The 27,679-nt window shown below is 36.5% G+C and overlaps 1 protein-coding gene across 1 annotated transcript in view; it reads right to left on the bottom strand.

Moving 5' to 3' along the window:
• LOC150104304 (leucine-rich repeat-containing protein 57-like) overlaps positions 1-27,679 on the bottom strand; it is a 132,776-nt gene that overhangs the window by 50,291 nt on the left and 54,806 nt on the right. Inside the window, exon 3 of the mRNA XM_090396909.1 lies at positions 23,450-23,718. Within this exon, the coding sequence (XP_090253035.1) occupies positions 23,450-23,718 (269 nt within the window). The remainder of the gene's footprint in view (positions 1-23,449; positions 23,719-27,679) is intronic.

The raw sequence follows: 27,679 nt of genomic DNA, 5'->3' as shown, positions 1-27,679 counted from the left end.
AGTGCTCTTGATCATGTCACAAATTTCATATATGAAAATTATTTCTTTTCTTTCAAAAAGAAAAGAAAGGCTTCTGAACTATACTTTTGTTTGGAATACAGAAATATTAGTTTCTTAAAATTAAGCACATACAAAGCACATAGCTTCCACCCTTCTTGCATTTGGTGAAGTATATTACTTCATTATTGCATTTGATGAAGTATACTACTAGTACAAACCAAAGTTTACACAGCATTGCACAAACTGCAGTTGCCACTGCCAACTTGCTGTATTTGTCAACTTAATTTTCCCAAATTAAATGCAATTGAAACTGTGCAAGTGACAAAAGTTTATAAAAGAGGAATATATATATTTCTTAACCAAATATGAGTGAACGATAGTTTCACTTTGTATACGCATATTCGTTTGATGTAGCCATTCTTTATTAATTTTAAGAAGGAAATATTTTGCATTTCAAACAAAAATACAGTTCAGACACACCCTTCTTTTTTCTTTCCTACCCCCCCCTCCTCAATCATTTCATGTGTGCATTCTTTATTCTTATTAATAGCAGTATGCTCACCGATATGAGATGGTCCTCACAAAAAGCAACATCATGATACTTGTACTCATCCAGAAATGATCACAATATCATTCATTTTTCTATTAAAAGTGCAGAAAAGAGAAGAGATAATTTCCAATACTATTTACCTACTTGGCATGAAAATAATAATATTTATCCTTTGTTGGGATAGTTCTAAAATCTTTTGAGGACCTTTTGCATAACTACAGGGAGGAAAAAATTCTTCCAAGATGATTATCATAAACATACCTAATCCTAAATTTTGATAATAAAAATGTTAAGTCATGAAACTTTTCATCATCTTTCCTTCGTTCTTTCTTTTTTTTTAATATATAAAAGAAAACATGGATACTGAACGAAGAAGGATGGGCTGTAAATTTGGGATTTAGTTGACCAAATTGTATATTTATTAGCTTAAATCACAATGTAAAAATGATGGTGCAACATGACAGAATTTCATGCTGACTGAGGAGATGCCTGGTTTAACAATGTCCAACCACTGTTTTCGTCAGGGAACCAGGAAGAACAGTGAAAAGTCAGCTACTTGAACAAATCCCAACTCGACACCTATAGAGTTCCAGATTAGTACTATCAACATAAGAAGCACCAATGGAAAAGAAATGGAACTAGCAGAAAAGAAGACAAATACAGGTGAGAACTTTCTAACAAATATAAAATATTATATTCAGGCAATAACAATCAAGGAAAGAGGGAGTAGCTATAGTATTCAGTACTAAATATGAAGATAATCTTCTTGAATGGTATGCAATATCAAGTAGACTGATATGGGCAAATAACAGAATGGGGAACCGAACAGTGAGACTTACTTGTGTTTATTGTCCTACCATGAAAGAAATGGAGGAATTTTTTGAGAGCATTAGAGAAGGCAGCTGGCTTGATGAAAAAGAAAAAAAGTTGATCCTTGTTGAAGATCTAAACAGCAGAGTAGGAAATGATTACACACAGAAATGTTTTGGGAAAATTTGGAGAAAAGCACAAAGCTTTTCTTCAGTGGTAAATAATGGTCAATGCCTGCTATATTTCTGTTCAGGACATGGATTAGCTATTACTAATACCATGTTCCAACATAAAAATGTCATAAATTCACATGGAGAGAAGATACAAAATGTAAGAAAAGTCTCGTTGTCTATGTTATAGTTGATAGCAATTTTCCCACTGGTTCAGGACACAAGAGTATATAGAACATTTGAAATAGGAAGTGATCATTACTTAGTTTTGAGCAGGATAAAACTGAATTTCATACTGAAAAGAAGAGTGTGAAGAAATTTCAAAACAAATCGAGGTTGAGCAGCTTTCAGAGGTGAACTGTAGACTCAAATACACAAGTATCATTGGAAAAAAAAAATGAAAGAATTTGAAAACAAAAACCAAATCGGAGATTCAGTGGCAAATCCTGAAAAAAAACATTGATCAACAAAGTCAGAGAGGCATATGGTGAGGTTGTCATGTCCAACTCCATGATAGACGTTCAGGAAGTCAAAGATGCAGTGAAGGAAAAGAAGAAAGCATATCAAAAGGTCCTACAGAGAAAAATGTAGAAAGGTGAGCCCACTGTGTAAAACTAGCTAAACCAAAGTTATGGGAAGACTCTGATAAGAATACGTAAAATAAATATCAGGAAGGTGGCAAATATTCTGGGTGCCATTGTGAAAACTTAGAAATGGAGGTAAAAAACTGTAAAATGAATCAGAGATGATAAAAATGACATGAAGACTGTAGATAAAGATATTCTAGAAGTGTCGAGTAATTATTTTGAAAGACTGCTAAATGAAACAAGCAGTATCAGCATGATGGCAGAAAACTCCAAACATAAATACAGTCAGGAATATAATGTATATCCATACTGGAAGTATAAAAAAGTCATCAAAAATGTGAAATGTGTAAAGGCAGCTAGAGTAGATGAAATTCAGCCAGAAATGCTCAAATGGAGATATAAAAGTTTTAGATAATTCATAATATCTCTTTTCTACATATTTTATGAAATTCTACATAATTCAGAAGGTCTGCTCAGAGAGTAGAATTCTGGATGACTAGAGTACAGCTCTCATAGTACCCATCTATAAAAAGGGAAATAAAACTGAATGTGAGAATTGCAGAGGTATTTCTCTACTGAGTGGCCCTGGTAAGATTTATTCAAGTATACTTGAGGAAAAGCTAAGAAAAATTGTGGAAGGGAAGCTTGGTGAACAATAAGGTGGATTGAGGCCAAATAGAGGTTGTCAGGATCAGATTTTCGCTTTAAGACAAATTGATAGATAGATAGATAGATAATGAATAACAGCAGAGATAATGTGCACCCTTCTCTATATGGTGGTTTTAATGAGACATTATATCAAGCAATACATAGGCTCTATTTAAGCTGTTAAGTCAGCAGTTAGAATTGAATGAGGTACAGGAAGATGGTTTAAGGTAAAATCAGGTGTATGAAATGGGTGCACATTATCTCTGCTGTTATTCATTATCTATATGGATCGCATTATGAAGGAAAGTGGTATTAAATCTGATATCAAAATTGGCGATGTTAATTTGAGCTCTTTACTTTATGCAGATAACGTTATAATTCTGAACAAATCCAGAACAAGTATGCAAGATTCCCTGACTAAACTGAATAACTGTTATAATAAAGGGATGAAAATTAGCAATAAAAAGACAACGACAATGAAAATAGACAGAAACATTGAAAACATCAACTGTATCCTGAACCTACAGAACAAGTAAAACATTTCAGCTATTTAGGCACAATTTTTAGCAAAGATGGTAAATTAAGTATGGAGATGGACAACAGAATTAGTCAAACTCATATGGTAGGAAGTCAGCTGAATAAATTTATATGCAATATGAAAAATTAGTTAAAACACTAAATTAGCTGCATAAAAGATGGTGTTCAAAACTAAATTTAACTTAGGAATCTGAGAGCTGGGTTAGAAGTAAAACACTTGATCAGAGACTGGCGACCTCTAATATGAGAGTTCTCATAAAGAATAGTAGAGTAAACAGATGGCATCAATGGCAGTATCACATTACAAATGAGGATATTAGGAAAGAACTTGCCATTGTTAGCATTCAGGAATGTGTTATTAGAGCTAATCTCAGATGGCATGGTCAATTAAAGAATGGGAGAGGAAAGATTAGCAAAACAAGTGTTCTTTGCAGGTTGCCAGGAAAAAGACCCAGAGGAAGACCAAGATGTAGATGGATTGATACAGTAAAAAGTGCCTTAAAAGACGGCCATATACTGGAATATTGACAGATAATACATTAATTTGAAGAAAATTGGTGATCGGAAGTTGGTAATAGTGTAACTTTTTCATGTAGTACTATCATAATTATCCTGTACCAAATTCCTTGTACATACCAAGAATTTGTTGATGATGGTGAAGAAGAAAATATGCTGAAAGTGGTATTAAAAAAAAAAAAAAGTAATAGAGATAAGGCAACTGTATTGGTAATACAGTGTAGTTTTGTCAGAATAAAAGTGTCAAAAGCTGACAAATAACAGTACCACTAAGCAAATTAATTAATCTGTTCGTTAGAGGCTTAAGTGCTGTGAGGACATCATGTTGGAGGCTTAATGGATTTTTTACAACACTCAAAAAGAATTAAAATAGAATTTAATACTTCCTATATTTCGTCCTAGTCAATAGAACATCTACAGGGATTACAAAAACAATTAATGTAACATGCACACACAAATCTTACAATACTAAGCCCAACCACGTGGGTGACAGGTGGAGCGCCCTCTAAGGGCGGTAGTAGGTGGCCTGGAATGTAAGGTGGGACCTCTGGTGATGAGTGTTTCCCAAATCTTCGGAAGCTTAATGCAACCGTATTTATTAAGATTTGGTTGGTTTCTGAGAGCTGCTGCTTCTAAGAAAAGTCTCTCTTTCTTGAATTTGCTGTGGTGGAGCATGGTGGTTTTCTTCCATGATACTCTGTGGGTGGTGTACAAAACATGGTCAGCCAAGCCTGAATGGCCATAGTTGTGTTTACAGATGTAAGACTCGTGTTCCTCCAGGCAGATGGATGCTGATCTGCCTGTCTGTCCAAAGTACGCCAGCTTACAGGAACAGGGTACTTTGTAAACTCCAGGCAGCGAGAGAGGAGGGAGCTGATTTTTGGTAGAACGGATAAGGGTAGCAAGTTTGCGGTAGGGCTTATATGCTGTGTGTAGGTTGTACTTTTTTAGTATCTTGGCTATTTCTTCAGATGTGCCACGGATGTAGGGTATGGTGATGGCATTTTTAAAATCTTGCTGACGAGAAGGACGGGGAATGGGAGAGGAACTGATTATTTTTTTGATACTGTGTTTGCTGTAGCCACTGGAGAGGAAAGTGTTGTGTATGTGGTTAAGCTCAGTAGTAAGGGCGGTTCCACTGGAACAAAGATTGTGGGCTCTCTTGGTAAGAGTTTTGATGATGCCATATTGTTGTGAGGGGTGGTGGTGGGAGAGTTTGTGAATGTATCTGCCTGTGTGTGTGGGTTTTCTGTATACAGTGAAGGCAAGTGTATCATTAGGCAGGCATGTGACTAAGGTGTCTAGGAAGGGTAAACAATTGTTCTTTTCCTTTTCCATAGTAAACTGGATTCTTGGATGTAGGCTGTTGAGATGACCGAGGAAGGAGTCTAACGTGTCTGGGCCATGAAGCCAAATAGAGAACACATCATCTACATATCTTAGCCAGATAGAAGGTTTGAGTGGGGCTGAGTCTATGGCTCGTTTTTCGAAATCTTCCATATAGAAATTGGCAAGGGGGGGGGGGGAGAGGTGGAACCCATGGCGGTTCCCTCTATCTGCTTGTAGATTTTGTTCTTCCAAGAGAAATACCCAGAGTTAATGGCAAAGGAAAAGAGATCTAAGATGTCAGAGGGAGAAACGTTTTCTAAGAGAGATAAGGTGTCAGTTAAGGGAATATTGGTAAATAAAGAGGAGATATCAAAGCTTACCAATATGTCTGCATTATTCAAGGTTAAATTTTCTGTGAGGGCTTTAAAGTGGGTCGAGTTTTTTATATAGGAAGTGGACCTTCCGGTGAGGGGAGGGGGTCGAGAGTTGGCCAGCTGTTTAGACAGTCTGTAGCAAGGTGCATTGGTGGCATCTACTATAGGCCTGAGTTGGGAATTGTGTTTGTGGATTTTTGGTAAACTGTATATTTGGGGGGGATGGGAGCAGAAAGGTTTAAGTTTTTTTTGTGACGCCAGGGGGTTACTTTTTTAAGTAAGATTTTTAATTTCTTGTGTTTTTGTGGGGTCATGTTCTAGCGGGATGTAGGTAGCGTGATCGCAGAGGATAATGTTCATTTTACGATTATATTCGCTGGTATTAAGAACGACTGTGGCATTACCCTTATCCCTTCTGGTGACGAAGATACTTTTTTCTTTGCGTAGTTTCAGGAGAGCCATGCATTGGGCATACGATAAGTTGCTTTTTGGAGGCAAAGAATGAGCGAGGATGTTGGCTACGTCAAGGCTGATGTTGTTGGCTACCTCCGATGGTAAGCGACCGATCCCCCATTCGATGTTAACCATTACATCGAGCACCGGCACTTCCTTCGGAGCGACGGCAAAATTACGGCCAAGGCAAAAGGCGCTGACGGCATCGTCGTTGAGCCTTTTCGAAGGGAGGTTTACTACTGTCTGGAGCGGTTGAATTTGTGGTTGTGGTTTGTCTTTAACCAGGTTGCTATATTTCTTGACGTGTTTATTTTTTATTTTTTGAAATTCTCTCTGTGCGGAAGTTTCCGAAATGCCAGAGAGAATCGACCAAAGTTCAGGGTTAAGAACTTTGGTCAATTACAAATCTGAATGTAAGGAGCCAATGGCGGCGTTCGTCACTGAGAGGGTGGCACGAGTAGAGGCGATTTGCTCGCGTAGTAATGCCAGGCTGGCACGGTTATATATACGGAGTGCTTTTTTGGAATGGAAATTGATCTTCATTTTAACGCAGTTTGGTATCACTCTTGTATTCCGACATGTTTTTAAAAAGGCCAGCCTATATAGTTGTCTAGATAGTCGTAGTTTTGACTTACCGTATTGCTTGGATTTGCGTGCTAAATCTTCTCCATGAATGATTAGAATTCGTGTGTAGAGGCTTAAGTGCTGTGAGGACATCATGTTGGAGGACAACATGTTGAAGAAAACCACCATGCTCCACCACAGCAAATTCAAGAAAGAGAGACTTTTCTTAGAAGCAGCAGCTCTCAGAAACCAACCAAATCTTAATAAATACAGTTGCATTAAGCTTCCGAAGATTTGGGAAACACTCATCACCAGAGGTCCCACCTTACATTCCAGGCCACCTACTACTGCCCTTAGAGGGCACTCCACCTAGATAGGACTTTAGTGTCACCCATGTGGTTGGGCTTAGTATTGTAAGATTTGTGTGTGTATGTTACATTAATTGTTTTTGTAATCCCCGTAGATGTCCTAGTGACTAGGACGAAATATAGGAAGTATTAAATTCTATTTTAATTCTTTTTGAGTGTTGTAAAAAATCCATTAAGCCTCCAACCTGATGTCCTCACAGCACTTAAGCCGCTACACACGAATTCTAATCATTGTATTCATTCATGTATACTATGAGCTGCCATTCTGAAGATTAAGATTATTATGCATGTAGGTTGCAGCCTAACAATATTATTATTATTATTATGTGACACCTCCAGGGAGTCCAAAAACTCATCAAGGGAGAGTGTGCCAACAGCATCGAATGATTTTCCCCTTCCAACTACTAACCACACTCTAACTAGCTTAACTTTTTGCGAGCTTAGTAGCAGAGGCTCTACCAATCGACCAACCTTTGCTGGCAAAAAAAAAAAAAAAAAAACATTAATATTAGCAAACAATAAGTAACCATGGATAAAACTAAATGAACACTATTGTTCAGATTATTTAATTAGGAATTACTCATTATAGAACTGTTTTTTCAGAAAATTTCTTCATTATTCTCTATCACACAAAGTTTTTCACATATTACTAAAATAAAGAGCCAAAAGGCTTCAGTTCGGCGATGCAAAATTACATAAACAAAGGCATGTTTTGGAAGTTGGTTCTCTCCTATTATCATAACCATACCACCAACACCATCATCATCATCATCAAATTCCTGTCATGTACCCTCAAGGGGTGTACAGGATATGACAGTACTACATGAAAATAATTACATCATTACTAACTTCCTATCTACAATTTTCCTCCAAATCAGTCTGTTACTTGTCAAGACTCCAACATTATCAGATCTTATATTTCTATCGTCTAAGGCACTTTGTACCGTATCAATCCACCTATATCTTGGTCTTCCTCTGGGTCGTTTTCCTGCCAACCTGGCAGAGAACACTTGTTTTGCTAATCTTTCCTCTCCCATTCTATTTAAGTGACCATACCATCTGAGATTAGCTCTGCTAACGCATTCCTGGATGCTGACAATGTCAAGTTCTTTCCTAATATCCTCATTTTTAATATGATATTGCCATTGATGCCATCTGTTCACGCCTCTAATCTTTCTCAGGACTCTCATATCTGCGGTCTCTAGTCTTTGGTCAAGTGTTTTACTTCTGACCCAGCTCTCAGATCCATAAGTTAAAATTGGTTTGAACACAGTCTTGTATACAGCTAATTTAGTGTTCCGACTAATTTCTTTCTGATTCCATATGAATTTATTCAATTGACTTCCCACGATACCAGCTTTGCTGATTCTGTTGTCTATTTCTATATTTAGTTTACCATCTTCAGTAAAAATTGTGCCTAAGCAGCTGAAATGTTTTACTTGTTCCACAGGTTCTCCATTCACAACACAGTTGACATTTTCAATGATTCTGCCTATTTTCATTGTCTTTGTCTTTTTATTGCTGACCTTCATACCATATCTATTACAACAGCTATTCAATTTAGTCAGAGAATCTTGCAGACTTGTAGCGGATTTATTTAGAAGTATAACATAATCAGCATAAAGCAAAGAGCTGACATTAACATCTCCAATTTTGATATCAGGTTGAATACCACATTCCTTCATAATGTGATCCATATAGATAATGAATAACAGAGGGGATAATGTACATCCTTGTCTCACACCAGATTTAACATTAAACCATCTTCCTGTACTTTCTTCAATTCTAACTGCTGACTTGCAACTCAAATAAAGACTAAGTATTGCTTGATATAATGCCCCATTGACACCATATAACTGCAGCGTATTGAATAGCTTCTCTCTTGGCACCTTGTCATATGCCTTTTCCAAATCGACAAAACTTAAATACAGATCTTTGTTATATTCCCATGCTTTCTCGACTATTTGTCGTAAAGTGAAGATCTGATCCTGACAGCCTCTATTTGGCCTGAATCCAGCTTGTTCTTCACCAAGCTTTTCTTCCACAATTTTTCTCAACCGTTTCTCAAGTATACTTGCATAGATCTTGCCAGGAACACTCAGTAGGGAAATACCTCTGTAATTCTCACATTCAGTTTTATTTCCCTTTTTATATATACGAGAGCTCTACTCCAATCATCGGGAATTCGTCCCTCTGTCCAGGCTTTCTGAACTATGCAGTGCAGCCACTGTAAGACTCTTATACCACCATACTTCAGCATTTCTGGTCGAATATCATCTACTCCTGCTGCCTTTCCACATTTCAAGCCTTTGATGGCTTTTACTACTTCAAGTATGGATATGTATTCCTGACTGCATGCCTGGTCAGTGTTTTTTACCACTGTGCTGTCATCACTGCTTGTTTCATTTAGCAGTTTTTCAAAGTAATTACTCCATACTTCAAGGATATCTTTTTCTCCTGTTTTCATTTCACCTTTATCATCTCTAATTCCTTTTACAGCACTCTTTTGCTCCATTCCTAAGCTTCTTCAACAACCTCCAGAATATTTTGCCACCTTCTTGATATTTATTTTCTATATTCTTGCCAAAGTCCTCCCATGACTTTTGTTTAGCTAGTTTTACACACTGTTTAGCTTTCTTACATTTGTCTCTGTATTTTGTAAGAGTAAAAGCTGACTTATTTTCGAGGAACTTTTGATATGCTTTCTTCTTTTCCTTCACTGCCTCTTTGACTTCCTGTGTCCACCAGGGAGTTCTAATTTTTTTATCCTTGCACACAACCTCACCACATGCCTCTCTGGCAGAATCAATCAATGTTTCCTTCAGAGTTTGCCACTGAATCTCCAAGGTTTGATTCCTGTTCTCAAACTCTTTCATTTTCTTTTCAATAATATTTCTGTATTTTAGTCTACAGTTCACATCTGAGAGCTCCTCAACTTTTATTCGCTTTAAAACTTTCTTACATGTTATTCTTTTCAATATGAAATTCAATTTTATCCTGCTCAAGACTAAATAGTGATCACTTCCAATTTCAAATCCTCTGTACACTCTGGTGTCCTGCACCAGGGAGAAAACATCACTATCAACAATAACATAGTCAATGAGACTTTTCTTATTCCTAGCCTCTTCTCTCCGTGTGAATTTGTGCACATTTTTATGTTGGAACATGGTGTTAGTAATAACCAGTCCATGTCCTGAGCAGAAATCCACCAGATATTTGCCATTATTATTAGCTTTCCTCTTTTCTCCAAATTTTCCCAAAACATTTTTGTATGTCTCACAATCATTTCCTACTCTACTATTTAGATCCCCAACAAGGACCAACTTTTCCTTTTTCATTGTGTCAGTTGCTTTTTCTAAAGCCTCAAAAAATTCCTCCACTTCTACCTTAGTAGAACCTTCTGTGGGACCATAGGCACAAATAAGTCTCATTGTCCAGTTCCCCATTCTCATATTTGCCCACATTACTCTACTTGAGACTGACTGCCATTCAAGAAGATTAGCCTCGTATTTTGTGTTGAATACTATGGCTACTCCTTCTTTTCCTTGATTGTTATTGCCTGAATATAACATTTTGTATTTATTGCTCAGAAAGATCTCACCAGTTTTGGTCTTTTTTGTTTCAGTCACCCCTATTATGTCGATCTGGTACTTATCTAATTCCTCAGCTAGCTCCATTTCTTTGCCATTCAGGCTTCTTACGTTGATAGTACCGATCTTTAACTCTGGTGATGTTGAGTTGGGGTTTGTTTTCAGATTTGTTCCAGTAGCTGACTTTTCGCTGTTCGCCCTGGTTCCCTGGCGAAAACAACGGGGGCCTTGTTTAACCGGGCGACGCCCCAGCCGGCATGAAATTTTGTCATGTTGTACCATCATTTTTTATTTTGGTTTAACCAATAAGAATACAATTTGGTCGGCTAAATCCCAAATTGCCAGCCCATCCTCGTTCGTTCAGTATCAAAGTAGATACCCAACAGGGTGCACCACGAGAAGGTGAGGATTGGACATTAGGTCAGAAGCCCTGGTCGGTTCTCCGCATTCCTTTAAAGGCTATGTGGAGGTCTCCTCTCAGTTATACAGCTTTGACCCTTAAGCACCCCTACCACCAACACTTCATCTTCAAATTATCTATACTAATTTATTTTCAACTATTTCCATTATTATCTTGTTTCACACCTTTTCCTGGAAATAAGCATGCTTGTTGAATCATCAGTTGTTAGATAATTGTTTTTCTTTTACTTAAAATATTTCTATGCTAGAGTACTAAATATTCTATACAAAACATTTACAATAAAGAGTTTGCTCTCCTATTAATCAGCATATACCAACTCTCTAAGCCAGGGGGTTAGAGAGTTGGTACTCTCTAGCCCCTACCTCACCATCTTTCTTAAAGTAATTAAACAATCAAGATAAATTTATGTTGTGGATAAATAAACAAAAGGATCATTGTAATTTTGTTTTTATTGGAAAGGAACAAAAAGGTTTTAAACAAATTAAATAAATCGTGATGAAAAATGGATTTTAATGAGCTCCTTGGAGTTGTATATCTTGACAAGTCCTTCGTAGTTAGGAATATAGGATGATGTTGCAGCTTGGAAAAAATCATCGAGCTGTTCATTTTTTAGTTGCGAACTGTATTTAGATTTTTATGATGTTCATAGTGGGAAAAAATGACTCGCACAAGTATGTTGATCCAAAAAAGACATTATCTTGTATGCAAAACAGGAAAGTTTTCTCTATCCACCAACCTCCAAAAGTTTTCATCACCTTTATATGACTTTAATGTGATATCATTTCTGAGATTTAAAATTTCCAGTTCTACTTCTTCTGTTGTTGCATTGTTAAAGTTTGTAATGAGTTCAGCAATTTCGATCACACTTAAGTCTGTAAAAGGGTTTTAAAAAAATGATACCATTATCTCAATGGTATTGAACTGCTGAAACCTCATTGTCAAATTCTTCCCGAAGCATTTTAAGCGATTTAACAAATGATTCTGGGACAAATTCTCTGTTTTCAATCATTTTCAATTATTTTAGATTTGGGAAATGATTGACAGATTTCCACTCCAAATGATATATCCACAAAGTCAGCTTCTCTTTGAATAATCTGACTGAACTTATCATCGTTGTTTATCCTTTCCTTGGAGTTCCAAGTTTAGAGAATTTAATTTTTCTACAAAATTCATAAGGAAATCAAAATTCATTAACCAAAAAAGGTTCACTTAACTGCTCATAGTTCTCTCCTTTGGAACGGAGCAATTCTTTTATATCTCCAATTGAATTCACAAACCTTGAAAGTACTTCTCCTATACTTAGCCAGCAAACTTCGGAATGAACAATAAGATCTTTTTTTAGTTACATTGTCAGTACTCTCAATGAAAGACTTAAAGAGGTGGTGCTGTAGAGGAGAAGCTCTAATTGAGTTTATTATTTTTAGAACTATTTTCATAATAGAGGCGAACTGAGGAGGAGGAGGGCATTGATAGGCAATGAATCTATATGTAGATTGTGCAAAAGAAATGATGTAGAATTTGTGGATCTGTGGTCTCTCTCTGATGGAAAAAAGGATTTGTACAATGTGGATAGACTACATCTGAATGGTTTTGGTGTTAAATGTCTGAAGAGAACTTTGTTCACTGAACATGCTGATGTGCAAATGCAGGGAAACTTAAGCAATTAGGGTGGACGCAAGTGAGTTTGTGTGAAGGCAACCATGAAGCGAGTGAGTGTGAGAATGACCAAGTGAGGAATCTAGTCTCTCAAGCAAAAATATTGAAAAAGGGATGTTGCTGTTTTTATATACTAATGCCAGAAGTATCAGGAACAAGAGAGTCGAGTTTTTGGCATTGATTAGTGCAACCTTGTCAAAAGTTATAGGCATTTACTAAAATAAAGAACTAAAAGGCTTCAGTTCAGCAATGAAAAATTATATAAATCAAGTGGATATTAAATCCAGCATTATTTCAAAGCCGAATGGAATAACTATGAAAGTTTCATAGGCATTAGTGAGACTTGGCTAACAGCAGATGATGTAGTTACAGGGATTGAATTTGAAAGGTTTAGTATTTTCAGGGAAGATAGAGAAGATAGGATGGTGGTGGGGGGGAGTACTGTTGATGATAGCAGATGAATTTTCAACTAAAAAGAATAGGAGACAGGCAGGAGGGTGGCTGTTCATTTGAAGCAACATGGTATGAGATTAAGACAAGTAAGACAAAAATATACAGTTGGTTGTTGCTCAAGGCCAGGGAATTCCACAGATGATCTGGAAGACATGCATTGCCAAATTAGTACAATGAGTAGAGGTCGAGTGACTATTATGGAGGGACTTAAACTATGGAGATATAGACTGGAAGGAAGAAAGATCACATGGCAGAAAGGAAATAGAATTTATACACTTGCTGAGAGATAATTACTTAAGACAGCATGTGATGGAGGGGACTAGGGATGGGAGAGTACTGGACCTAGTCATAGGATCAGAAGAGCTATCCATAACCAAGTTGACAACATTGCCTCCAATTGGTGAAAGTGACCATGTGGTCTTGACTTAGGAAATTGTAAAACGTGAGGAATATTCTATCAAGAAGGGGTATTTCTGGAACTACAAGGCAGGTGATTATGACATGCTTAGGAAGAAGCTTAAATCTGTACCATGGCATAAAACACTGCAGGGTAAGAACATTAGTAGTGCATGGGATATAATTAAGGGTCAGCTAGAGGAAGCAGTATTAAATTGTATACCTCAGGTAAGGAGGGTTAATCAGGTAGGAGTTAGATTGATGAGTAATATCATTAAGCACAAGCTGCAGAAGAAAAAAATGCTATGGAAGGTATATAAAGAGAAAGGGACCAGCAAACTCATGAACAGTAGAAGGCTCAAGCAAGAAAGGTGACCAGCATGGCAAGGAAGGCAAAATCAGATTATGAGAAAAATTTAGCCGAGCAGGCAAAAGGAAATCCCATAGAGTTCTTTCATCGTGTGGCAAGTAAGAGGAAGAATGACTATGGAAGATTAATGAGTGATGATGGTCACGAGGAGATAGAAGCGCATAAAATAATTGAGTTACTGAGTGACCACTTTGCAAGCATATATCTTCCTAGTGAGGTTACTGCTTTAATCTAGGTGACAGACTAATGCAGGGACCAAGGTGAATTACAGGTCCTTACGATACTGCAGAAACTCAATGTAAATACAGCTGTGAGATTAGATGGGATATCAGCTAGGGTTTTGTGAGAACTGGCAATGCCTTTGACTAAGCTGTTTAGTTTAAGTCTCAGCTCTGGTAAAGTTCCAAGGACAAAATTATTCCTTTGTATAAGGGAGTTTTTAAGACTACAGTAGAAAATTATAGACCAATCAGTATCTCAGCCTTGGTGTTAAAAGTATTAGAAAAATCGATAAAAAAGAGAACTGAAGAATGGGTAGATAAAAAATATGATACTGTATAAGGGTCAACATGGTTTTGTGAAGGGTTGGTCATGCTTAGTAATTTACTAACTTTTTACAATAGAGTAACAGCTGAGTTGGATAAAGGAAATGGCTACATGATGATTTTGCAGAGGCATTTGACAGAATACCACATGAAACACTGTTACATAAATTAGAACAAATGGGGATGGATATGACACTGGTTAAGTGGATAAATGATCTGAAAGACATGCATTGCCAAATTAGTACAATGAGTAGAGGTCGAGTGACTGTTATGCAGAGGAAGACCAAGATATAGGTGGATTGATACGCTACAATGTGTCTTAGACGATAGAAATATAAGATCTGATAATGATAATATTGGAATCTTGACAAGTGAAAGACTGATTTGGAGGAAAATTGTAGATAGGAAGTTAGTAATGATGTAAATTTTTCATGTAGTACTATCATATCCTGTACAAAGTTTATTTTTCACTTGGTCAGACTATAATAAATTTAGTTTACTCCTTTATCCAAGTGTGTGCAAACAAAGTTTGACCCTGAAAGTATCTTCAGGAGTGGGGCAAAGTGGTACAACACCGGGCGACTCCTTGCAATGGTGGAGCAAGCTACCAACACTCCTATCTCAGTATCTCCCACAATGCAAAACACATCTCCTTGCGGATATGTATAATGTTATGCATTAAGGGAAGGGCCACTACCCAGACTAGTTTCGACCTTTATAGAGGTCTCTTCAGTGGGAGCCAGGCCCAAGTGGAGATACCAAGACAGAAGCATTAGCAAGGTCATCTCCTCCTATAGGAGTTGCCAAATGGTGAGCCACCTTTTTATTAAATTACTCTGGATTTAGAGAAAGATGTTGAAAGTTTATTTTTCACTTGGTCAGACATACTATAATAATAAAGCTCCCACTGAAGAGACCTCAATAAAGGTAAAACTAGTCTGGGTAGTGGCCTTTCCCTTAATGGGAAGAGCCACTACCCAGAGGATCATGTACATCCTTGTCTCACTCCAGAGTACTTCCTTCAATTCTAACTGCTGACTTACAACTCAAATACAGACTAAGTATTGCTTGATATAATGCCCCATTGACACCATATAACTGTAGCATATTGGCTTCTCTCTTGGCACCTTGTCATATGCCTTTTCCAGATCGACAAAACTTAAATGCAGATCTTTGTTATATTCCCATGATTTCTCAACTATATGTCATAAAGGGAAAATCTGATCCTGACAGCTTCTATATGGCTTGAATCCAGCTTGTTCATCACCAAGCTTTTCTTTCACAATCCTTCTCAACCGTTTCTCAAGTAGACTTGCATATATATTACCAGGAACACTCAGTAATGAAATGCCTATGTAATTCTCACATTCAGTTTTATTTCCCTTTTTATATATACGAGAGCTCTACTCCAATCATCAGTAATTTGTCCCTCTGTCCAGACCTTCTGAACTATGCAGTGCAGTCACTGTAAGACTTTTATACCACCATACTTCAGCATTTCTGGTCAAATATCATCTACTCCTGCTGCCTTTCCACATTTCAAGCCTTTGATGGCTTTTTCTACTTCAAGTATGGACATGTATCCTGACTGTATGCCTGTTGAGTGTTTTTTTACCACTGTGCTATCACTGCTTGTTTTATTTAGCAATTTTTTGAAGTAATTACTCCATACTCCAAGGATATCTTATTCTCCAGTTTTCATGTCACCTTTATAATCTCTAACTCCTTTTACAGCACTCTTTCCTCCATTTCTAAGCTTCTTTAATAACCTCCAGTATATTTTGCAGCCTTCTTGATATTTATTTTCTATGTTCTTGCCAAAGTCCTCCCATGATTTTTCTTTAGCTAGTTTTACAAAGTGTTTAGCTTTCTTACATTTGTCTCTGTATTTTCTAAGAGCACAAGTTGATTTATTTGCCAGGAACTTTTGATATGCTTTCATCTTTTCCTTTAGCACCTCTTCAACTTCCTTGTCCACCATGAAGTTCTGATTTTTCTATCCTTGGAGACAACCTCACCACATGTCTCTCTGGTTGAATCAATCACTGTTTTCTTCAGGGCTTGCCACTGAATCTATACGGTTTGGTTCTTATTTTCAAACTCTTTCATTTTTTTTTTTTCAATAATCTTTGTGTATTTCAGTTTACAGTTCATAGCTGAGAGCTGCTCAACTTTTATTCGCTTTAAAACTTTCTTACATGTCATTCTTTTCAATATGAAATTCAATTTTATCCTGCTCAAAACTAAATAGTGATCACTTCCAATTTCAAATCCTCTGTACACTCTGGTGTACTGCACCAGGGAGAAAACATCACTATCAACAGTAACAGTGAATGAGACTTTTCTTATTCCTCGCCTCTTCTCTCCATGTGAATTTGTGCACATTTTTATGTTGGAACATGGTGTTAGTAATAACCAGTCCATGTCCTGAACAGAAATCCAACAATTTAGTCTTTGACCAAAGACTAGAGACTGCAGATATGAGAGTCCTGAGAAAGATTCATTGATGCCATCACGAACAGATGGCCTCAATGGCAATATCATATTAAAAATGAGGATGTTAGAAAAGAACTCGACATTGTCCACATCCAGGAATGCGTTAGCAGAGCTAATCTCAGCTGGTATGGTCACTTAAACAGAATGGGCAAGGAAAGATTAGCAAAACAAGTGTTCTCTGCCAGGTTAGCAGGAAAACGACCCAGAGGAAGACCAAGATATAGGTGGATTGATACAGTACAATGTGCCTTACACGACAGAAATATAAGATCTGATAATCTTGGAGTCTTGACAAGTAAAGACTGATTTGGTGGAAAATTGTAGATAGGAAGTTAGTAATGATGTAAATTTTTCATGTAGGATTATCATGCCCTATACACCCCATGAGGGTATATATCAGGAATTTGATGATGGTGATGATGATGAAAAATTTCCTTTGTCTCCATATATTTACTCGTTAGTGTGTTTTACAACATACAAGTAATCCTTTGAGCTTTTTTTTTTCTTTTACCAACATTTGCAAAATGCCCTCTGAAATTCAACCCCCTGTCCATTATTAACCCCCAAGTCCCTAGCTTCATCAATTTCCTGCAATTCATTACCATCAATCAGATATCTTTTCAACCTGAAGTGCATAGCCTTACATTTTGCAACATTAAATTGACAACTATTATCCTTTGCCCACAATGTCAATTTATTTACAGTATATGTCAGTGTATAGAATGACTGGCGTATAAGACGAGGCCTAAATTTAGCCTATTTTTAGGTTTTAAGCTTATGTCGGTTGTATAAGATGACCCCCCCAATTTCTTCTTTCTTTTATTAATGCAAACATTAGGTATTGTTAAAGATACCAAGTAATTTTAAACCTGGTTTTACTCCATTTCCCAAGTAAACAAACAGACTAAAAGTCAAGTTTGCGCCTGCAATTGATGCAAGTCTAACTGATCCCACAGGTAGTGCAGGACTAGGGCAACTCGTGGCAAAGGTGGAACAAGCTCCGATCACTAATCTTAATATTTACCCTTAATGCCAAAACACATCTCCAAGAAGGGGATATATGATGTTTTGTATCAAAGGCAAGGGGCCACTACCCAGACCGGTTTCGACCTTTATTGAGGTCTCGTCAGTGGGAGCTAGGCTAGAAATACCAAGATTTAGTCATACCGAGCTTGTAAGTATTTCGCCAAAACAAGTTACCTTAAGGTGTTTTAACCTTATTAAATAAAAATCTCTGGAGGAGATATAAATGTAGGAAGTATTTTTACCTTGGGTATAAATATGTTAAAGATACCAAGTAATTTTAAACCTGGTTTTACTCCATTTCCCAAGTAAACAAACAGACTAAAAGTCAAGTTTGCGCCTGCAATTGATGCAAGTCTAACTGATCCCACAGGTAGTGCAGGACCAGGGCAACTCATGGCAAAGGTGGAACAAGCTCCGATCACTAATCTTAATATTTACCCTTAATGCCAAAACACATCTCCAAGAAGGGGATATATGATGTTTTGTATCAAAGGCAAGGGGCCACTACCCAGACCGGTTTCGACCTTTATTGAGGTCTCGTCAGTGGGAGCTAGGCTAGAAATACCAAGATTTAGTCATACCGAGCTTGTAAGTATTTCGCCAAAACAAGTTACCTTAAGGTGTTTTAACCTTATTAAATAAAAATCTCTGGAGGAGATATAAATGTAGGAAGTATTTTTACCTTGGGTATAAATATGTTAAAGATACCAAGTAATTTTAAACCTGGTTTTACTCCATTTCCCAAGTAAACAAACAGACTAAAAGTCAAGTTTGCGCCTGCAATTGATGCAAGTCTAACTGATCCCACAGGTAGTGCAGGACCAGGGTAACTCGTGGCAAAGGTGGAACAAGCTCCGATCAGTTAGACTTGCATCAATTGCAGGCGCAAACTTGACTTTTAGTCTGTTTGTTTACTTGGGAAATGGAGTAAAACCAGGTTTAAAATTACTTGGTATCTTTAACATATTTATACCCAAGGTAAAAATACTTCCTACATTTATATCTCCTCCAGAGATTTTTATTTAATAAGGTTAAAACACCTTAAGGTAACTTGTTTTGGCGAAATACTTACAAGCTCGGTATGACTAAATCTTGGTATTTCTAGCCTAGCTCCCACTGACGAGACCTCAATAAAGGTCGAAACCGGTCTGGGTAGTGGCCCCTTGCCTTTGATACAAAACATCATATATCCCCTTCTTGGAGATGTGTTTTGGCATTAAGGGTAAATATTAAGATTAGTGATCGGAGCTTGTTCCACCTTTGCCACGAGTTGCCCTGGTCCTGCACTACCTGTGGGATCAGTTAGACTTGCATCAATTGCAGGTGCAAACTTGACTTTTAGTCTGTTTGTTTACTTGGGAAATGGAGTAAAACCAGGTTTAAAATTACTTGGTATCTTTAACATATATTTATACCCAAGGTAAAAATACTTCCTACATTAGGTATTGTTGTTATATCCGTTATTTTTATATCTATGCATATCCGTTATTTTTTTTGCATAGCACAGATTTAGTATTTATGCGAATTACGCTAATTAAAAGTGATTAGCCCCAGTTTTAATTATTAATTTTGCATTTTATTTTTAAATTTTAGGATTATTAAAATTGTTATCATTTAAAATCATGGAACCAGCAACAAAACGAAGAAAGTATGAAGCTCGATTTAAAATAAGGGTAATTGAAATGGCAAAGCAAACTAATAACTGTGCTGCTGATGGAACCATGTTAAAACCAGTGATCATCTTCAAACGTAAAACTAAACCTAAGATAAAATTTCTTTCAGGTGTTTTTGTATATTTTCACAAAAAAGGATGGATGGATGGATGAAAATGGTGTGAAATTATGGATAAATAATGTGTGGAACACGCGACCAGGTAGTATAATGAAGAAACACAGTTTATTAGTATGGGATATGTTTTGTAATCATTTAACTGAGAGTACTAAGTCTTCTAGAAAAAAATAACACAAATATTGCTGTTATACCAGGTGGTTTAACTTCCATATTGCAAGATGTCTGCTTGAACAAACCATTTAAAGATCACATGTGAGAAGAGTGGAATAATTGATGTTGACTGGTGAAAAATCATTTACAAACGGTGGATCTATGCATGCTGCATCACTTGATACGTTGTGCAATTTTGTGATCAAAGCATGAATAAAGTAAAAGTAGAGACAGTCATAAAATCATTTAAAAAAGGGTGGTATCGCTAATCTCATGGATGGTACGGAAGATGATCTGTTGTGGGACACTGATGACGATCAAAATGAAAGCAATTCATCGGATTCGACCTGGGATCCACATGACGATCATTTAAACAATGAATCCGAAAAACTATTTTCAACAGATGATGAAGAAAATTAACATGAAAATCATGAAAATTGAGGTTAATAATTATTATTTGTTTTTTAAGACTTACATCTATTGTAATATTTTAACTAAATTTATGTAACAAAAAATTAATCTGATTTGTTTATAAACACTGCCTATTTTCTTATATAACGATGTATTGTAACTACCTAAATGTTCATCCAAGAAATTAAGCTTCCCTTTTTATACTCACTGTATAAGACGACCCATGATTTCGAGGGGTTTTCTGTAGTATTTGAGAGTCGTCTTATATGCCGACATATACAATAAATCATCCTGCAGGATATCTACATCATCTTTATCAAGTATTACCCTCCCCAGTTTTGCATCATCAGCAAACAATAGAACATTCCCCCTTAAATCATTCTCTACAATATTAATATACAAATTAAAGAGAAGTGGCCCTAGTACAGAGCCCTGAGGCACTCCACTAGTCACTCTCATTCTCCTAGATTTCGCTCTACTAGCTATTTCCATTATATAATTCTGCTGTTACTCTATTATAAAATATTGATAAATTAGTAAGGCAGAACCTACCTTTTATAAAACCATGCTGCTCACCATAGAGTATTGCATTCCTATTCACTTACTGCTAGATTTTTCTTCTTTTTTTTTTTAACCAACATTTCAATTACTTCAACTACCACTCTGAGTTATTAACTAGTCTGTAATTTGCTACTTCTGTCTTGGAGCCACCTTATGTAGTGGAACAATCTTAACCTTCTTTACATTCCCTTTGAACCTTGCCACAACTAAGACTTGGAATGAACAATTTCATCAGTGGCCTGCCAATTTTCTTTCACATTCATGTAGCTAGCACATGGGCCAACATGCCATACAGTCCCTCTGCTGTATTCACATTGATATTTTTCAATATTCTGAACACCTCCTGTTCATCCACTTCAATTCTGACATCAGAATCTATCACATCAGAAACTGCAAAATCTCCACTTGGATGATACATCTTTGCAAAGTGATTACTCAGCAACTCAGCTATTTTCTTTTTTTTTTCTTTCCTTCTGTCACTTTTCTACGATCACCACTAATTAAAGTCATACTTCCATAGTCATTCTCCCTCTTACTTGCTACATAATGAAAAAACCTCTTCTGAATTTACTCTGGCATGCTTAAATCATTTTCTCTCATAATCAGATTTGGCCTTTCTTACCATACTTGCTTGTGCTTTGTACTACTCATGAGTACATTCTTTTCTTTTCTTTTTTTTTTGCAGTTTGTGCTTTATATTCCTAATCATCCAGTTAACCTCTACTTGGTTTATCCTCCTGACTGCAGGTATGCATTCTGATACTGCTTCTTGCAAATAATCCTTGACCACTCCCCATGCACAAATGACATTCTTTCCTTGTGACTTCTCAATAATGGCACTACTCCAAGAGGCCTCCAGAGTGTGTCATATTTACCAGCTTTATAGTTCAACATAAACTCTTTCTTGACAGAGAATTTCACATGTTTAGCAACCTACCAGAACAAGACTGTATAGTCATGCTCCCTAATTGGAGGCAGAGTGTCTACCTTGATTATGGATTCAGCTTTTGATGCAGATCAATCAAACCCCCTGGCCTCTTCCATGGCATACTGTTTCAGGTAATTATCTCTTAGCAGCTGTATAAATTCCACTTCCATCCTGCTATGTTCACTTTCCTCCCACCAATCTACATCCCCACAATCAATTTCTTCCATAATAATTGCTCAGCCTGCACTCATGTTAATCTGACAATGCATGGCATCCACCTCTTCCTGTGGACCTCCTGGTCTATAGAAGCAACCAACAATACACTTTGTCCTATTGACCTCTATCTCACACTAGATAGCCTCAAATGAACCATCTCCCCTAGACAAAAATTCCCTGCAACTTCTAATTTTGTTGGCTGAAGTTTGTGTATCATCAGCAATTACAATACCTTTACGTTCTATTCTTGTAAGTATATCATTTTATGTCAACTAGGTCTCATTAATGCCTATAATCTTTTGCCAAATCAAGCTGATAATGCGAAAACTCCTCTCCTTTATTTCTGATGCTTCTAACATTCATATACATGCATTTCAACATCTCCTTGACCCACAGTTACATTTATGTGTGTTATTACCAATCCATTCATATCTGAAGTCTGCAAAACTGCATTCACTATTTGCATAATCATTTCTGTACACACTCATTTGTCTCAGGGGTGGCTGAACCCAAACTTGAGTGCATCACTCCCCTCAATAAGTCTCATTTTCCTGAGTTTGTACTTCCAACATTTCACTCAACAATACTCTCACTCCAAACATCTAACTCCAAAACCATTTAAATGCAGTCTAGCAGGCATATATGCATATACAAGTCCTTTCATCCATCTAATTCATTCCATTCTGCTTGCACAATCTTCTCATTACTCATTCACAATCATGAGCCACTCTTCTCAATTCACTCCTGTTCATACTGAGGCAGCAGACTCACAATTCATACTTTCTCACCCTTCTTTTTCCACTTCTATCAGCAACTCATATCTTCTCTTGTTGCATATTTCTCACCTTTCAAATCATTCATGCCAGCAAAAACAATAATTCTTTCATTTCTCCCCTCTGCAAACTAACAGCTTCACTAACATTCCTGACCTGAACAACATGCTTTTGTCACTTCCTCATTAAGTAAACAGCTTTTTTCACTGACCATTCAAGGAAGTGGGAGAGGACACTGTATCAGTGTCCTCTCCCACTTCCTTGCACTTCACACTTTTCTCATTCATGCTTTCATTCTCCTTCCTGATGTAATACATGACAATTGTTTCTCTAGTCACTAACTTTTTTTAACCTATTTGAGCTATTTCACTCCTTAGTGTCACCTTATTATCCACGCTACCTTCAGTCACTACTTTCATGCTCGCATTTGTATTTTGCACTCTATCGTTTTTCTCATTCATACACAAAACATTTCTGACACACTCTCTCCACTCACACTTTCTTTCTGAGTGGAGATAGTGGGAATGAGTGGAAATCCCTCATGCTGAACTCAGTGAACAAGGAAGCCTTCATGGGAATGCCTAATACACTACAATCCAAAATACAGGACTGAACCTGAAACTAAACAGATTTCATTATGTATGAATAATGAAAGCATTAATGCTTGAAAAACATATTTAGCACTACAACAACTTGTCATTTACTATGAATGTAAATTAAATACATCAGACAAAAGTTTACTAAGAATTTAATTATTCACCTGATTCTGATTGAGATTCAATTCTGTAATACTGAGCAAGTGCACATTTGGTGGAACTTGAGTAATTTTATTACGAGAAAGATCCAAGACCTCCAAGTGACTTAATTTATCAAATACTGGTGGAAATTCTGAAAGGCAGTTGTTGCTCAACGAAACTGTTCGAAGATTCGTAAGCTGCGAGAATGATATAGGAAGTGAAATTAGCCTGTTGTTGTTTAAAGATATGCTCTCTAGCCTTTTCAGTTCTCCAATTTCATTTGGAAGATGTGCTACATATCAAGAGGAGAGAGGAGGGAAAGAGAAGAAATCAGCAATTTTATATATATATATTATCATTTATATGATTATGACATTATTTATATGATTTGATTAGAAACATTCAAGTATATTTTTTATCCAAAACACACAACTAAGCAGTTTATTTATAATAATAATAAGCTATGAAATCAAAAATATATTTTGAATATTGGAAGTTTTTCCACTTGGTTATATTATAATTAAAGATGCCAAGAAATTATATTCTTTAATCATTTAAAGAATATAATTCTTTAAAGTGCAAGAAAACAAAGTAATTTAAGGACTAGACAACTCGTACATAGAGGTTAATGACTTCACATCTCTTGCCTAAGTATTCCATAATACAAAGCACATATCTTTATGGACATGTATGATGCTATGCATTGTAGGAAAGGTCAAAACCAGTCTGGGTTTTGACCTTTATTGAAGTCTCATTCTTTTGTCTTAATGAAAACAGCACACGGGTTTCAGCACTAGATAAATTACATGGAGGTAATTTGCTTTTAAAGAGTAAAGCAGCAACTTCAAATTCTAATAAACTTTTAATAAACTATGATTTGAAGTTGCTGCTTTACTCTTTACCTCCCTCTAATTCATCTAGTGCTGAAACTCGTGCACTGTTTTCATTACGACAAAAGAGCAATACATCTATTTCGAAAGCAGATAAAGGAAAAGCTGTAGTGGTAATGGATAAGGCCAACTGTGAGAGGAAGATAGACTACCTTTTAAAGGATACCTCCACCTATCAAGAAATTAGTTATAGCCCTACAAAAAACACAAATTAAACAATTAAATAAGCTTCTTGATGAAGCTGTTAGTTGGGATCAAAATACTTTGGAGAACTTGTGCACTCATTTATGTGGCTTCCCAAAAATTCATAAAGAAGATTATCCATTAAGGCCATTGTGAATTGTATTGACCCTCCCAACTATAGAATTACTAAGTTTCTGTCACGTTTATTAACTGCACATAGTAGACAATCCACATCATTCATCAAGAATTCCACACATTTTCTTGAGAAAATCAAGGATATTCAAATACAAGAGTTGGATTTGTTAGTCAGCTTTGACATTGTTTCCCACTTTACCAATGTTCTGTTATCTGACACTGTCAATGTCATGATTACCCTCATGATATTGCAAAGATTTTTGAATTTGTTATAGAATCAGGATATTCCAGCTGGAAAAACAAGATCTATAGACAAGTTGAAAGCCATGGGTAGCCCTCTGGCAAACTATTTTTTGAATCATCTGGAAGATACCTTGTTTTCATCCATCCATCCCCAACCCTCTCATTGGTATCATCATGTTGATGATATTTTTGCTTGTTTGGCCTCATTCTGAAAATGAACTTGCCACTTTCCTACAATGGATCAATAGCCTTCATCCACGCATTCAATTCGCCATGGAAAAAAGGAAAGGCTGGTATTTTACCATTCTTGGACATCCTTCTTACGTGCACAGCCTCTGATAATTTATCAACCAGTGTTTATCGAAAACCAGCCTTTACTAACAGATACATTCATCAAAGTCTGCTCATCACGCCTCTCAAAAAACTGATGTTATCAAGTCTTTAATTAATAGATCACATAATGGGTGCTCCTCTCCCTCAAGCTTACAACAAGAACTTCTCACTATCAAAACTTAAATGGAATTTAATGGTTACAACCCTAATCAAATCCAGCAGATAATTGACTCCTATGTTCCAACATTTTAGGATTCTTCAACAGACCTCAGGGTTCCAATCACTTATACGACTGGTATCTCTGAACTGATTGGTAGAATTTTGATGAAGTATCACCTTATCCCCGCATATTTTCCTATCAACAAAATTTCTCATCTGTTGCCATTAACAGATGACAAAGACAAAAGCTGTCACCTATCAATTGCTGTCATTTACCAGATACCTTTTGAATGTAAGCTGACATACTTTGGACAGACAGGCCATTCTGTGGAAAAAAAAAGAATTAATGAACATCAATATTATATTGAATATAATACAAAAGACAAGCTGTCACCTCTATCAATAGCTGGCATCTACCAGATACCTTTTGAATGTAATCTGACATACTTTGGACAGACAGGCCATTCTGTGAAAAAAAAGAATCAATGAACATCAATATTATACTGAATACACGAAACCTCAAAAGTCTGGTTCGGCACAACCTGTATCCACTAGACTGTAAATTGCATTCCAGAGACCAGAAAGTACCTTAGCAACTGTCTCTGGACCCTTTCTCTTCATCCTTTTGAAAACCAGGTGACTCTGTGCACATAGTCCATATGTGGCTTAATCAAGGCTTTTACAATGGAACTAGAATCTCCTTACTTCTATGAGTCAGTGTCCTCTGCATCATTGACAGAATTCATTGCGCTGTCCTCACAATTTGTGCAATGTGCCATAAATTTTAGATCTTTATCCACCATCACCCCAATATCTCATTTCCTTCTCCTCCAACAATATATCTCCACCAAGTGTAAATTCTACATCCCATCTTTGTTTTCCAAATTTTAAAACCTTACATTTTGCAACACTGAAATGCTTCACAAAGGAGATGACAGAACTCAGGCATCAAATTATAAGCCAATCCTGATCATCAACTTCTCTCAGCAATTCATGATGTCATGTTCACAAGGAAAAAACGACCTTTATGAACTGCTCATTAAATATCTCTACTATATCCATATCCTCTTATACCATTTTCTCAAATGTCATCCTACTACAATCTTTTTCTTTTTTTTTGGCTTCATTAGCTAACTGCTGCTCACTCTGCACTTTTGCTACCCTTAATAACAACCAAGTCACCACCTTTGTACTCCTTATGGAATTGATTATTACCACTCATTTATGTTGCCTCCATGGCCTCTACAGAACCTAGCAAGTACTGCTGCCATAAAAGCATAGAAATCATAGTTGAAATTTCGTCTATGTGGAGAAAATGTCAACTGAATTTCAAAGTACTGTAGTATATTGATTTTCACTGCCTCATGAAAGTCATCTGCCACTTAGGGAACTAAAGCAGCTGTAGCCATGTCTGATTCCCCTGTATCTTACAAGAAATGCAAGTGATACACCACAGGGATCCAAAATACAAGACTATCTGAAACTAATAAGCATCAGCTATTCTGTTGCATTCATTAGCATGAGACTTCCCAATCAGGCAACAAATTATCCTAACATCACCTTACCCAGTCCAAAAGTGCCTGGAGAAATTGTGAGTACAGTGGTGTGGATGAGACAAGAAGGCAATGCTTTCTGTATGGAATACAAGTCTGTTAGTTATTCATCCATAAACACTGCATTGTTTCTACATTTTAATTATTTCTTTTCCATCATGAAGGATATTACAAATGATTGCACTGGGAAACAAAAACAACCTACAAATTATAGCGCTGTGCAACAACAACAAAATTACAACAGTAATAAAAAAATCCAAGAAGAATAAAAAAAACAAAAATTCACACAAAAAATCCCTTCCTTATCTACTTCATTATTCATGGTCCCACAACACAAGCATAATATGATGCGCGCTGCCAAATAGATATTCGTTATCTGAATCAACTGTACAAACTACAAACTGCAAGACTCCTTTAAACAACATACTGAGGACCAGTGGCACACCCAGGATTTAATCTTTGGGGGAGGGGAGAGTTGAACGGATAAAAATATTTTTAATATAATGAATTTGCATTAAAAATATTTTTATCCATTCAACTAAAATTCATTAAATTTCATTCATTCAATAAAATTCATTAGGTAATTATAAAAATTTATTTAAAGAATAAAATCCAGTTTTCTTTTTACAAAGCTCTTGAATTATTTCAGTTGTGGTTACATTAATCTCTGTGTGTATATATATAGCAAAGCCAGTCCGTTCAATCGTGATTGTGTCATGATAGATCTTAAATAGGTTTTTAAAAGGTGTAAGTTAGA

Source organism: Typopeltis vanoorti, chromosome 8 (genome assembly GCF_054136105.1).
Source record: "Typopeltis vanoorti isolate ZY-2024b chromosome 8, IOZ_Tvanoo_1.0, whole genome shotgun sequence".
Taxonomy (NCBI): domain Eukaryota; kingdom Metazoa; phylum Arthropoda; class Arachnida; order Uropygi; family Thelyphonidae; genus Typopeltis; species Typopeltis vanoorti.
This window is presented reverse-complemented; position numbering and strand designations above follow the sequence as displayed.